Below are 12918 nucleotides of genomic sequence, written 5' to 3' on the forward strand. Positions count from 1 at the left end.
GCGTGCAGTTGCTGCTTTGACGCTTTTCTGCTGGCACGGCAGGAGTGTACCGGCTTGTGGCCACCCGGAAAGAGCCATTTTGGAGGTTGCCCCTGGACACAATGCCTTTCCATGCGGCCTTCTGATGCAGCTGATCAGCTGCCTCAATTCTCACAATATTGGCTTTCTGCCTTTTCAAACTTGGCCACTTTAAGATGGGTGGACTTCAACTCCCAGAATTCTGGGAGTTGAAGTCCACCCATCTAAAAGTGGCCAGGTTTGAAAAACACTGTGCTAGATGTACGATGATGCACGAGGAAGGGAAGCACGTAGCAGTCACTTTTCCTGAGAGCTCAAATGAGATGCGCTTCAGGGACATGCCTATTAGAAAAGCATTTGTACGACACCCCTGTAAGGTAGGCTCTGCTTGTTCTCCTTTAACGGGAAAGAAACAGGTTGAGAGGAAGTGACTTGCTGATGAATTCTGGGCCAGAAGTGCAACTGTTTGACACTAGATTGCCAGTTCGTAAAAACGTCAGCAGGCGGACGGGGGCACATCCGTGCAACTGGCAGGGCAGGGAGGTGTTAAAGATCACCATCTGTGGAAGGGAGATGGGGGGTCAAGGTCAACCAGAGTTAAATGTGCCTTGAAGAATGCACGGAGCGTGGAGTCCTTACGAAACCAGGCAGGATGGGCTTTGCTTGATGTACTTTTTTCCTGACCCCAAATTATTAGCTGGAGAGAGATGAAAAGAGGAAATACCAGGAAGTGCTGATTTGCGTCAGAATTCACCCCTTTTGCACCAGGACGAAAAACGGCCTGGAATTCCCCTTGCCGGCAGCTGGAGGGACGTGGTGCAATGCAGAACACAACCTCTTCCTGTGTTTTTCCTTGATTGTTTGGCATCGTTTGTAGAAGAGGCCAAATGAACTCAGCTCGATGCTGGTGTGCCTCTGTGCAGTGTGTGCTGAATGGGAGGGAAGATGGGATGTAAATCTGAGCCATAAAGAAATAAAAGAAAAAGGTGTATCTCAGTGCCCCTGAAAGCTTTGCGCCACCATCCCAAGATTTAATGTGGATGCAATTGTATTAGTGTCAATATTTGCACAATGCACTGGCTCTGCTTGCGTAACAGACAGCGCTATAAACTGGCCCCGAATTGCATATTAGCCCAAAATGTTGTGTGAATCCTGTCTATCTGCTTAGTTTAGGTTGTGTGACCACAGGAACTGGGATAATTCCATCAATCAGGATTTACGTACCATGGAGCAAACTCAGTCTCTAAATTGCAAGCCAGCAAAGCATTTGATGGCTGATGTTGTGCAAATTCAGACAGTGCCCTTTGCCAGTTAGGATCTAGAGCGGTGTTTTCCAAATCTGGTAAATTCTGCTGCCTTGAGACTACAGCTCAGCTCCCAGAATTCTTAGCTATCAGATATGGAATTCTGGGAGCTGCAGTTCCAGCTATCTGGAGATGCTCCCATTGGAGTGGCTGGTTGGTAGTTTAGCACAATGTTCCTCAACCTCAGCAACTTTAACTCAGCTGGCTGGGGAATTCTGGGAGTTGAAGTCCACACATCTTAAAGTTGCTGAAGTTGAGGAACACTGGTTTAGCATATCTTACAAACCTACCCAGTGATCTCCAAACATAATCAGCGAACAGTTACTGCTTGATCTTATTATTTCCCCAAGACTAGCAAACGTTGTCTCTGCCCCATTTTTGGAAATGCGGAGGGAGAGGTTTTGGGATGACCCAGAGAGCTTCATTTCTCTGTCCTGCAATACTGCAAATCACCAAAGTTAGGGGGCTCCAGCCAGAGAAATGTGCGTCTTGGGGACCCTCGCAGTGCCAGGTTGAAATCCTACCTCTGCCCCGATAAATGCTTAATGGAATTAGCATTATCACAGTGCAAAGCGCATCTTGAGAGCCAGTTTGGTGTAGTTGTTGAAATTGGAAGGTTATGAGTTCGAGTTCCGCCTTGGGCACGAAAGCCGGCTGGGGGATGTTGGGCCAGTCCCTCCCCCTCAACACGAAAAATATAGTGGGAATGGGACCAGGAGATTTCCCGAAGCCAAACTGTTCTTAACCCCCACCTCACCCCGCAGGCTCTGACACCCCCCCTCAAATCCCCATGTCATTAGATGTCCTCTTGAACCTTGGCAAAAGGGCTGGCGACCAACCAGTTCTGCCCGTCCCTGCTTTAAGGACGTCACCACGCAGCAATAAACGCAATTCGGTATTTTAATGTTCCTCTTAAATGCAGCCTTTCCGCTCATCCCTGCTTTGTGGGATCAGTACGTTTCTTACAAGGCCCTGCCTCCAAAGACGCGGCAATGGCAGACCACTTCAAACAAACAAACGCTGCCCCAAACAGGAATCGAGATGGACTCGAAAGAGGAGCGATAACGACGAAGTCTACCCTATTTCAGTGGGAGGGTGTACGTGTATGTGGGCACATTTGTGTGCGGGTGAATGAGAGGCAAGCAGAAACCCAAAGACAATTGCAGGGCGGGAGGACCCCACTTTTCACAGCTCTGCTGCTGTCCGGGAGCAAGGGGATTCCTTTGGATGGCTGGGCAGGGAACCTTTTGTTCAACTCCCTCCTCAGGTTTACAGACCGGAAGCTAGCTGTAAACGAAGCATGACTGGGACCTGGCCTGCATCCCTGTCGCGTTTCCAAAAGGAACCGGATTTTTAAAGTCACCGTGACTTCCTGTCTTCTGGTAGGGCCTTGCTGCTGCAGGCCAAGATGGAAAAAAAGTGGGTCTTCCTGTCCCAAAATAAATGGGTGATGCATCCTCTGGATAGAAAGGGATGCTGAATGCACGCATCCAAAAGGAGTCAGGCCATTTACATGCGGGTACATGCTCCAAATTTACGGTGCAGTTGGGATTAAGGCATTCAGCTGGAAACTAGGAAGCCCCCAAATTAAATTTTGCATGCGTTAACCTATCCGGTCCCACAGAGAATAGGCCATGAGGGTGCAGAATGAATTGTAGCCAGTGTGCAAGTGCTATTGCAGCCAAAGTGTCAATGGGCACCAGGGCCCATGGTCACTCCTTAGCATCCAGAAATGCCAGTCCCGAACCCAGAGTGGCAGGCAGCTAGGCATCACCTGACCTTTTAATTCCCAGCAATCAACCAACAACGCTCCATCAGGCGTCTAATTTGGTAAACTGGAGCTTCCATTGTATTTACCACAGCCACTCCCAGAATTCCCTACAGCAGACTTATGACCATTCGTTTGGTGACTGTTCAAAGTTATGACGGCGCTGGAAAAAGTGACCCGCGACCGGTCCTCGCACTTACGACCATCATAGCGTCCCTGTGGTCACATAATCAAAATTCAGGTGCTTGGCAAAGAGTCGCAGCATCCCCAGGGTCACATGATCGCCATTTGCGACCTTCCCAGCTGGTTCAGACAAGCAGTCAATGGGGGAGGCTGGATTCACTTAACAACCACATGTTTCACATAACAGCCATGGTGATTAGCTTAATGACTGTGGCAAAAAAGGTTGTAAGATCAGGCACGACTCGCTTAATGACCCTCTCATTTAGCGATGGAAGTTCCAGTCCCAATTGTGGTCATAAGTCAAGGACTACCTGTATACCTGTTTGGCACCTGGTTAGGGAAGGCTGGCTTAACAGATAGTGGGAACTGGGCCAGCATTCCTCTCATAGTGCTGGGGCAGTTTGGTAAGCACATCCCACCATCTTGATTCTTTCCCCGCTTTTTAACAAGTGAGAAAGTCAACAAATTTTGTGAGCAACTTCACGCTTTTTCCAGGCATCTTTCTGACTCTCGTTCAGAGGTGGCTTAGCTCGTTCTCGCCCCACCTGCCACCTTTCATTCTTCCCCCCCTCTCTTTTTATATTGTTTTACTGATTATTGTAACACACAAGTAGTACATTATATTATTTGGGTACAGCGGTATTTATACAGTGTTGATTGGAGATTGTTCACACTTTGACGTTTAGATAATTTAAACCTTTAAAGAGAAGGTGGGAAAGTTTATGTCAATATTGACTAGGGTTTCTAAAGTGTTAATGTTGATAAAGATATGATTGCTTAATATTATGTTAAATCTAAAGCTGGATGTGGCGTTGATAAACAGTTGCAAAAGACCTTAAATTACTTTTTGAACGATGGAAGTTTAAGTTTAATGCTTAATACTAAGGTCTCCACTGTATTGTTACTTACTGCTGTTTGAGCACATTAAACAAAAGCAAAAATAAATGGCAACAACAGCAAAAGAAAAAAAAGTTTTAAAAGTCTTTGGTTTCTAACTTTGCCCTTCTTGTGACTCTTCCGATTTGCGGTGTTTATAAGCATTGGCTGAAAGTGAAGAGGAACTGAGGAGCCTTATGATGAAGGTGAAAGAAGAAAGTGCAAAAGCTGATTTGCAGCTAAACCTGAAAAAAACCAAGATTATGCCAACCAGCTTGATTGATAACTGGCAAATAGAGGGAGAAAATGTAGAAGCAGTGAAAAACTTTGTATTCCTAGGTGCAAAGATTACTGCAGATGCTGACTGCAGTCAGGAAATCAGAAGATGCTTAATCCTTGGGAGAAGAGCAATGACAAATCTCGATAAAATAGTCAAGAGCAGAGACATCACGCTGACAACAAAGGCCCGCATAGTTAAAGCAATGGTGTTCCCCGTAGTAACACATGGCTGCGAGAGCTGGACCATCAGGAAGGCTGAGCGAAGGAATATCGATGCTTTTGAACTGTGGTGTTGGAGGAAAATTCTGAGAGTGCCTTGGACTGCAAGAAGATCAAACCAGTCCGTACTCCAGGAAATAAAGCCAGACTGCTCACTTGGGGGAACGATATGAAAGGCAAAACTGAAATACTTTGGCCACATAATGAGAAGACAGGACACCCTGGAGAAGATGCTGATGCTGGGGAGAGCGGAGGGCAAAAGGAAGAGGGGCCGACCAAGGGCAAGGTGGATGGATGATATTCTAGAGGTGACGGACTCGTCCCTGGGGGAGCCGGGGGTGTTGACGACCGACAGGAAGCTCTGGCGTGGGCTGGTCCATGAAGTCACGAAGAGTTGGAAGCGACTAAATGAATAAACAACAATAAGCATTTAGGCCCCCTTCTATATTTATATTTCAAATTTCCGTCACCGCCCATCTCCCCCAAAGGGGGACTCTGGGCAGTTATTGTGTTTAAATTGCTATGCTATGTAAAATATTGTACATATATATGGAAAGCATTCTTGCTTTTAATTTGGTTAAACTTCTGTTCTAAATATATGTTGATAATTTTGCCACTAATGCGTATTCTCCAATTGTATCTTTCTTCCAATGTTGGGCAGAATTTACTGTTGCGGCTGTGGGCGTATTTCCTAGTAAATTATGATATTGATATATTTTGGGATTATACAGTACCTAGTAAAAAAAGTCGTGATTTCATTTCAAATTTCATTCCAAAATTTTCAGCGTTATACTACTCCTCTTCCCAGTATTTTTGAGTGTTTTTCCATGTCCACCACATTTGGTTCATCTGTCTTGGAGATTGTTGACAGAGTGGTGTACCTCTGTAAAACATTCTGTACCAGTTTTCTTTTAGATTGTAGCTTGTTGTAAATTTTATGGATTAAATCCATAGTTCTCCCCGTTGTTGTGTTGTGGCTGTTCACATATGGCCCTAACAGATGCTTTTGAGTGTTTCAAATTCTGTCATTTTTCTTTATGTCCCTCCCTCATCCTTAAGATCAGATTTTATCCTCCAGCAATTTGCAAATACATCAGCTTTGTTATATTCTGGCCTTCACTGATTAATCCTTGCTATGTCTTTAATCTGAATTAAATTTTAAGATGTACTGCATGCAAGACCTTGAATGCAACTCTCCTGTGGTTTTGTTCATACTTACGTTTTTAATTGTTTTTAATGGCTTTTAAAGCTGTTTTGTTTCTATTGTACGCCACCCAGAGTCACATCTGTGAGATAGGCAGCGATATAAATTTGATAAACAGAAATATAGATAAATAAATCTATTATTATTGGAGTCTGAAAGGACCATGTCTGCTTTTATGATTACATTTTTCTTACTGCAATTTTCTCCAACATAGAAGGCATCTGAAAGAGAAGCTAACAGTGAAATTGTTGACCTTATTATTGTCCATGCTTTTATCAAACTTTGGATGTTTTATCCTTTAAAATTTTTATCTTCCTTTGTATCCCTGTACCATAAATATTTGTGAAATCCATTAGCTGGGCCAGATCCTTCCAGTATTGACATTCCATTCGGGAATTTTATCCACTCTCGTTATCCATGACAAGCAACTTGTTTGATGACACAATTTAAAATTTGGAAGAACAAGACCACCTCTGCCTTTTGATTCTTTTAAATGTTTAAATATAACTCTGGGTCCTTTTCCCAATCCATATAAATTGGCTGGGAATTTCTTGCCCTTCTTGTAAGATGCTCTCTGGCATTCTAATTGGTGCCATTTGAAATAAATAATTTATTTTGGGTAACACCTTCATTTTAATGGTTGAAATTGATCCTAACCAAGATGGCTTTAGATTCCTCAACCTTTTGGCATCTCTTTTGATTTCTTGCCATAATTTAACAGAGTTATTTTATTGTATTTGATTGTTACTGGTCAAATGCAGACCAAGGTATTTCAATGAGTTGGCTATCTGACCACCAGATTCTTCTAGTGGTGAAGGCAGCAGGCCAGAAAGCAGGAGGCTGTGAGTTCTAGTCCTGCCTTAGGCACAAAAGCCGGCTGGGTGCCCTTGAGCCAGTCCCTCTTTCTTAGCCCAACTCACCTCACAGGGTTGTTGTTGTGGGGAAGATAGGACGAGGAAGGAGTATTAGGTATGTTCCCTGCCTTGAGTTATTTATAAAAATAATAAAGGCAGGATATAAAAAAATAAAAATAAAAAAATAAAAGATGGACTTCTCCTTGTGTGAAATACCTTGTAGTTATTTTGGGGGGGTTTGGACATTAATTTTGCATCAGGAGAAATCTCCAAAACCATGGATTGTTTTCATTAACTGTTTTATTGCCTTTTGTGGTTTTGGGATGGTTAATACTACACCATCTGCATAACATTTCAGCTGACATTCCTGTCCATGGATTTGAGACTGGATATTGGTTGATCGCCTTGAAACTTTTCTGCCAGTATTTCTAGGGCAGGGTTTCCCAACCAGGGTCCCGTGGAATCCCAGGGTTCTGGAAGAGGTCACTAGGGGTTCCCTGGGAGATCACAATTTATTTTAAAAATTATTTCAAATTCTGGCAACTTCACATTCAAGAGGTACGTTTCATTCTTTAGTTTAAGAGCACTGTTCTTGCATCTAGACAGGCCTGCCCCTGAAACGAATAGAATACTTTTGCAACTTCCGGCCTATCTTTGAGCCTGAATGGGCAGGGGTTCCCCGAGGCCTGGAAAATATTCCAAGGGTTCCTCCGGGGTCAAAAGGTTGAGAAAGGCTGGGCTACCATAACCTTCTCTAGGCTACCACTTGGAAGAGACGCGCCAGTGCAGGGTTTTTCCAACGTGGCCCCTTTCGGATGGGGGGACTTCAACTCCCAGAATTCCTCAGTCAGCCATGCTGGCTGGGGAATTCTGGGAGTTGAAGTCCCCCCATCCGAAAGGGGCCACGTTGGAAAAACACTGCCCTCCAGCGACGAGGGAGCACAGAAGGGGCCTCTGCGCATCCCACCGGGTTCCTCCCTTGACTTTCTTGTCTTTTCTCACGCCCGAGGCCGCAAGGACGCGGACGGGGTCGGAACGGGCGGGCCTTCGCTCGCTTCTCCGCTTGCGCCGCCGCTTCGCTTCTGCAGCTCTCGGCTGCGCGCTCGCCCCCCGTCCAGCCTTGGCGTCGACCTCCCCAGCCCGTTGCAACGATGCCAGTCCGGCGGCTGCTTTGCCCATGGAATCGAGGCCGTTGCAGACCGGCCACCCCGGGCTGAGCGATGCAGAGAGAGAGAGAGAGAGGGAGACAGAGAGGCACAGCTGCACACAGCGCCCCCCGCCAGGACCGCAGGCGCGGGAGCACGCGGCCGAGCCGGCGGGAGCCTTGGGGCGCTTCCGGGACCGCCCCCGCCGCGGCTTGGGGAGGGCCCGGCTGCGCGGCGCCCGCGGGCGCCCGGCTGCACCTCCCGGCGGGGCCATGCCCGGGGCGGCGGTGCGCCTGGTGCGCCTGGGCCGCGCGTCGCTGGCCGAGTCGCTGCGGGCGCAGGAGGCCGGCGTGGCGCGGCTGCTGCGGCCGGGCGCGGCGGCGGCGGCGGCGGCGGAGCGGCTGGTGCTGTGGGAGCCGGCGGGCCCGGTGTACACGGCGGGGCTGCGCGGGCCGGGCGGCGGCGCGGCGGCGGAGCTGGAGCGGCGGCTGCGGGCGCTGGGCGCGGAGGTGGCGCGGGTGGCGCGCGGCGGGCGGCTGACCTTCCACGGCCCGGGCCAGCTGGTGGCCTACCCGGTGCTGGACCTGCGCCGCCGCGGCCTGGCCCTGCGCGCCTACGTGGCCGCGCTGGAGCGCCTGGCCCGGGACGCCTGCCGCCGCCTCGGCCTGCCCGCCGCCCGCGCCCTCCCGCCGCCCCGCACCGGCGTCTGGCTGGGCGAGCGGAAGCTCTGCGCCATCGGTGAGGGGCGCAGACTCGCTGCGGGGACTCCGGGGGGGCGGCTGAGGGCGGACTACCGCGCCCGTGGTCCCCGGCCAGCCTGGGGCTCCACGGTTACTCCCCAGTGGGGTGGAAGGACGGGGAGCCATGCTCCTGGTTCCCGGCCGGCCCGGCCTGTAGACTCCAAAGCGGGGCAGACTGGGAGAGGACTACCGTGCCCGTGGTCCCCAGCCAGCCTGGGGCTCCTGGGGCCGCTCCTGGGGCTCCACAGTGGGGTGAAAGGAGCGGAGACTCCAATGCCCTGCAGACATGGGGCAAACCGAGAGCAGACTACGGTGCCCGTGGTTCCCAGCCAGCCTGGCCTGCAGACCCACTCCTGGCACTCCAGAGGGGGGCGGAGGGAGGGTGGACTCGGGTGCCCATGGTCCCTGCCTGCCTGAGACTCCAAAGTGGGGCAGACTGAGAGCGGACTACCGTGCCCATGGTCCCCAGCCCACCCCACCCCCACCCCCCAGACCCAATCCTAGGACTCAAGAGGGAGGCGAATAGAGGGAGCACAATCTTGGGATGGATTGTGGGGCAGACCGAGGTCACCACCATCAAGGACACAAATTACAGAATTCATGGTTTGCAGACCATGTTCTTGTGGGGTGAAGAGGTGATAAATTAATTCTCCCTGCCCAGGAAGCTGGCCTATCCTCTCTCGCCATTCCTTCTCCAGAAACCAGCTTTCCATGTTCTGTATAATGTGGAGAGGCAAAAAAAAAGGGGGGGGGGTGCAAGAAGGTGGCAATCCTGACTCTAAAAGACAGGGAATCGGGCACCTCCTTTTGAGCTGAATTTGGCTCTTAATGCCAACTCCGGTCTTGCAGCCTACTCAGACGTGCGGAGAAGGGTTTTCCCGACATGGTGACCTCTTGCCACACTGAACCTGGTGTGCCGCTCCAGCCACTGAAACCAGGACCTTGTGGCATCAACCCCAGATCAGGAGACTGTTGCCTGGTCTCCCCTATTGATCTGTGGCATCTGCCCACATCTGTTTCCCACTGAAACAAAAATGGCCTTTTTTCTACTGGCATCTGTAGTTGTGTTGCTGACTCAGCTCAGGCCACAGGCTAAGCCAGAATAAAAGAAAACCAACCAGATTATAGTGCAAATACTGAATAATAATTTAATGCAATAAGTCAATGTTACTTGAAGTAGGCCTGTTACTGGTTGAATTGATTTTGGTGAAGAAAGGCTGCGCAGTTCAGCCTAAGTGAGTGTTTGGATTGGCTTCAAATCTGCAAATGTTCTGAAGGCAGACTTTTGTTGCTTTTAAATGGGGTGTGAAGGCGTGAGAGACAAAAGGTTTTAGAAGCAATTTTCTTATGTGAGCCAGAAGTACCTCTTCCAACATATGCCATCTACAACATGTGCAAGTGCACTTTTTAAAAATTCCAGGTTGAGAAAATGCTGCCGGATTAATGAGGATTACCTTTCTAATTGATTAAAATATGGAAAAGTCTAGCATATTTAATTGTTAATTAGCTTGATGTGAGAGGCCTAAGGTTGAAAGTTGCTACCTTTTGGTTCAGTGAAAGTTAGTAGCTGTGAACCACAAATTAAGTAACTGCTGTTTTGACCAGCATGCTTGACCATCCCAGCACAAATCACTTTATGATCCAGAAAAGCCTTTCTCAACTTTTTGACCTGGAGGAACCCTTGAAATATTTTTCAGGCTTCGGGGAACCTCTGCACGTTCAGACTCAAATATAGGCCAGAAATTACCAAATTATTATATTTGTTTCATGGGTAGGCCTGTAGATATGCATCAACAGTGTTCTTAAACTGAAAATAAAGAATGAAACTTACCTCTTTAATGAGAAGTTGCCTGAATTAGAAATAATTTTTTAAGTAAATTATGATCTCCCAGGGAACCCCTGGTGACCTCTCGCAGAACCCGAGGGTGCCACGGAACCCTGGTCCAGAGTGTTGTCAAAATCCAAGAAATTGGGTTGAGTGCATTGTGATGGCTAAGTGTGCCATGTAAATACAGCTAATTGTGTTCAGACTTCACTCGTACCCCTGACAGTTTATTCTTTTCCTCCTTTGTTTTTCTCCAAATTGGTCAAGATCCCTCCAGCTGAGCTTGTATCCTGTTCGTAGTTTCTTTGGGAAGAACGAATGGTTTGGCGCTGCCGCCTTCTGCATTTTTTTTTTTGAACTTCCCAAAACAGCTGTCATTTGCTGATGCTCTGGATGCAGCTCAGGAATTAACCTGGTGGTCTCCCATCCAGGCAAACCACCATGTTTAGCTTTCCCACGATCAGCCAAGTGGGCCGAGTGCTTTTTTCCCCCCTCTTGGAAACCCCCAAATTCTCAAGACCTGAGAATTGGATCGTTTGGATAAATGCGCTCCCCTCCTTTGTCAGTCCCTTGTAATAATGTCTCTCTCCTGCCTCGGCCTCCAGGTGTCCGTTGTGGAAGACATATAACCTCGCACGGACTGGCTCTCAATTGCTGCACCGACTTGACTTGGTTTGACCACATTGTGCCTTGTGGCCTGGAAGGGTTGGGAGTGACCTCTCTAAGCCAGGAACTCCAGAGACACGTCTCCGTGGAAGAGGCCACAGAGCCATTCCTGGATGTTTTCCAAGAAGTCTTTAACTGTAGTTTAACTGAGGAACCAAGTTTAGAGGAATGATGTGCCCAGAAGGCTGATAACAACACAAGATCCCGGATCGTCTGCTCTGTAAATGTCAAATTACGGTGTTTTCCTCCTCCTCGTGCGTTTTCGTTGTGGCGGACAGAGAATTTTAACACAATGTAAGGGCTTCTAATACTTGCAAGATGGCCCTGGGTTCCTTTGGGTCATGTACCCCAAATCTGTTAATGCACCTCTAAATACATTTGTCGTTCAGATGTGATTGGCACCTTTTTTATACTGTGTGGGTGTAAAAGGCAAATGAGAAGACTCTAACTCAGCGTTTCTCAAACTTGGCCACTTTAAGACCTGGGGACTTCAACTCCCAGAATTCCCCAGCCAGCCATGGTCCACAGGTCTTAAAGTGGCCAGGTTTGAGAAACACTGCTCTGACTGAAGACTGGGATTACACACTTAAGTGGTCAAAAGCAACAGTTGTGGTTGCACAAACATAAAGTTAGTTAGCCTCAATCCTGTTTGAGGACTTTTTGTGGTTTAGTATGATGCCAAACCGGAGTGGGGTGGCTGGGTGGGTTGGGGAGGGTCCATAGGGGATGTCCAAAAAGTCAAGGTGGTGGCAAGCACAGCACAAGTGAAGCCCCCCCTTCTTTTGTGTGTGTGATGACTCAGGAATAGGGCTTCCATCACAGGATTGCCGCTGGCATCTTTATTTATTCAAATTTCTATTACCGCCCATCTCCCCCCAAAGAGTACATTTGCAGTACATTTGACTGCCAAGGTACATGGTGTCACGTTCACTGTTTCAGTGTGCACTGTACATCATAACGTTTCACATGCCATGGTGCTGACGCGCGTTGCTGTTGGGAGGGAGCTGCTGGGGGACCCTGTGCCAAGCTCTGTATCTGTGTTCGTTTCAATGGAATGTGTCTGGGTTATGTGCTCGGCTCAGGGACTTTTCCACCGCATCCTCAGAAGCCGTTGGGAGCACCTGGGATTGTGAGCCTGGGAAGAGTCTATGGGGGGAGGGATCTCGTTTGCACCGAGGGGTTTTTAGTTTGCGTTTGGCGCGCTTTTCCCATTCTCAGCTTTCTTTGTACTTGCATACTATTCTAAAATAAACCAGATTTTATTAAGCTCTTGCTTGTGAGTCTGAGAGTGTTTTAGGATAGGCAACCATTACATAAAGCTGAGGATCTCCAAAATACACCGCTAGCTCCTACCGAGATCAACTCTTGTGAGGGAAGCAGCGATGGCAGAGTCGAAACTAGCGTCCGGGGAGCTTGAGGAGCTGACTAACCCATTACCCGAGTCGACAATCCGGAGTAGAGAGCCCCAGCCAGGGACGTCGGGGGCATCCTGGAAGCACCGGTTCCCGCTGACCCCAGAGGTGGAATCTACCACGGTAGCAACAGGGAGGCAGCCTGGCGTGCGACGGGGGGAGGAATCTCAAGCCCCTGAGAGGCTGAGAGTACTGGAGGCGAAAATGGAATTGGTGGAGTTTCTGCTAAAAAAGCTGTCTTTAGTGGTAGGCGGCCAGGCGAGATACGATGGGAGTCCTAGCTTCACACAACCATCCCCCATCCTTCCCCCCGAACCGCCGGCAGAGCGGGGCCACGGACGACTCCGGGATGGATCTCCGCCCCGAAGAGGGACCACTACCGTGACCTGGGGCCCCACCACTTGACCTGCTGCCGATTCCGCTCC

The 12918-nt window shown here is 48.9% G+C and overlaps 1 protein-coding gene across 1 annotated transcript; it reads left to right on the top strand.

The window, feature by feature from the left end:
• The first annotated feature begins 6606 nt into the window (after positions 1-6606).
• Positions 6607-11331, top strand: LIPT2 (lipoyl(octanoyl) transferase 2). Its single transcript, XM_063304339.1, has 3 exons — positions 6607-6618; positions 7715-8588; positions 11021-11331. Exons 1-3 carry the CDS (start codon positions 6607-6609, stop codon positions 11251-11253), a joined length of 1119 nt encoding a protein of 372 aa, XP_063160409.1. The 3' UTR covers positions 11254-11331.
• Positions 11332-12918: the final 1587 nt, after the last annotated feature.

This window comes from Candoia aspera, chromosome 5 (genome assembly GCF_035149785.1).
Source record: "Candoia aspera isolate rCanAsp1 chromosome 5, rCanAsp1.hap2, whole genome shotgun sequence".
NCBI classification, from domain to species: Eukaryota; Metazoa; Chordata; class Lepidosauria; order Squamata; family Boidae; genus Candoia; species Candoia aspera.

Excerpts from the sequence above, each read along its gene's own strand:
- LIPT2 (XM_063304339.1), top strand. Across the intron at positions 8,589-11,020 it reads GCGGAAGCTCTGCGCCATCG|GTGTCCGTTGTGGAAGACAT; the intron begins GTGAGGGGCGCA and ends CTCGGCCTCCAG.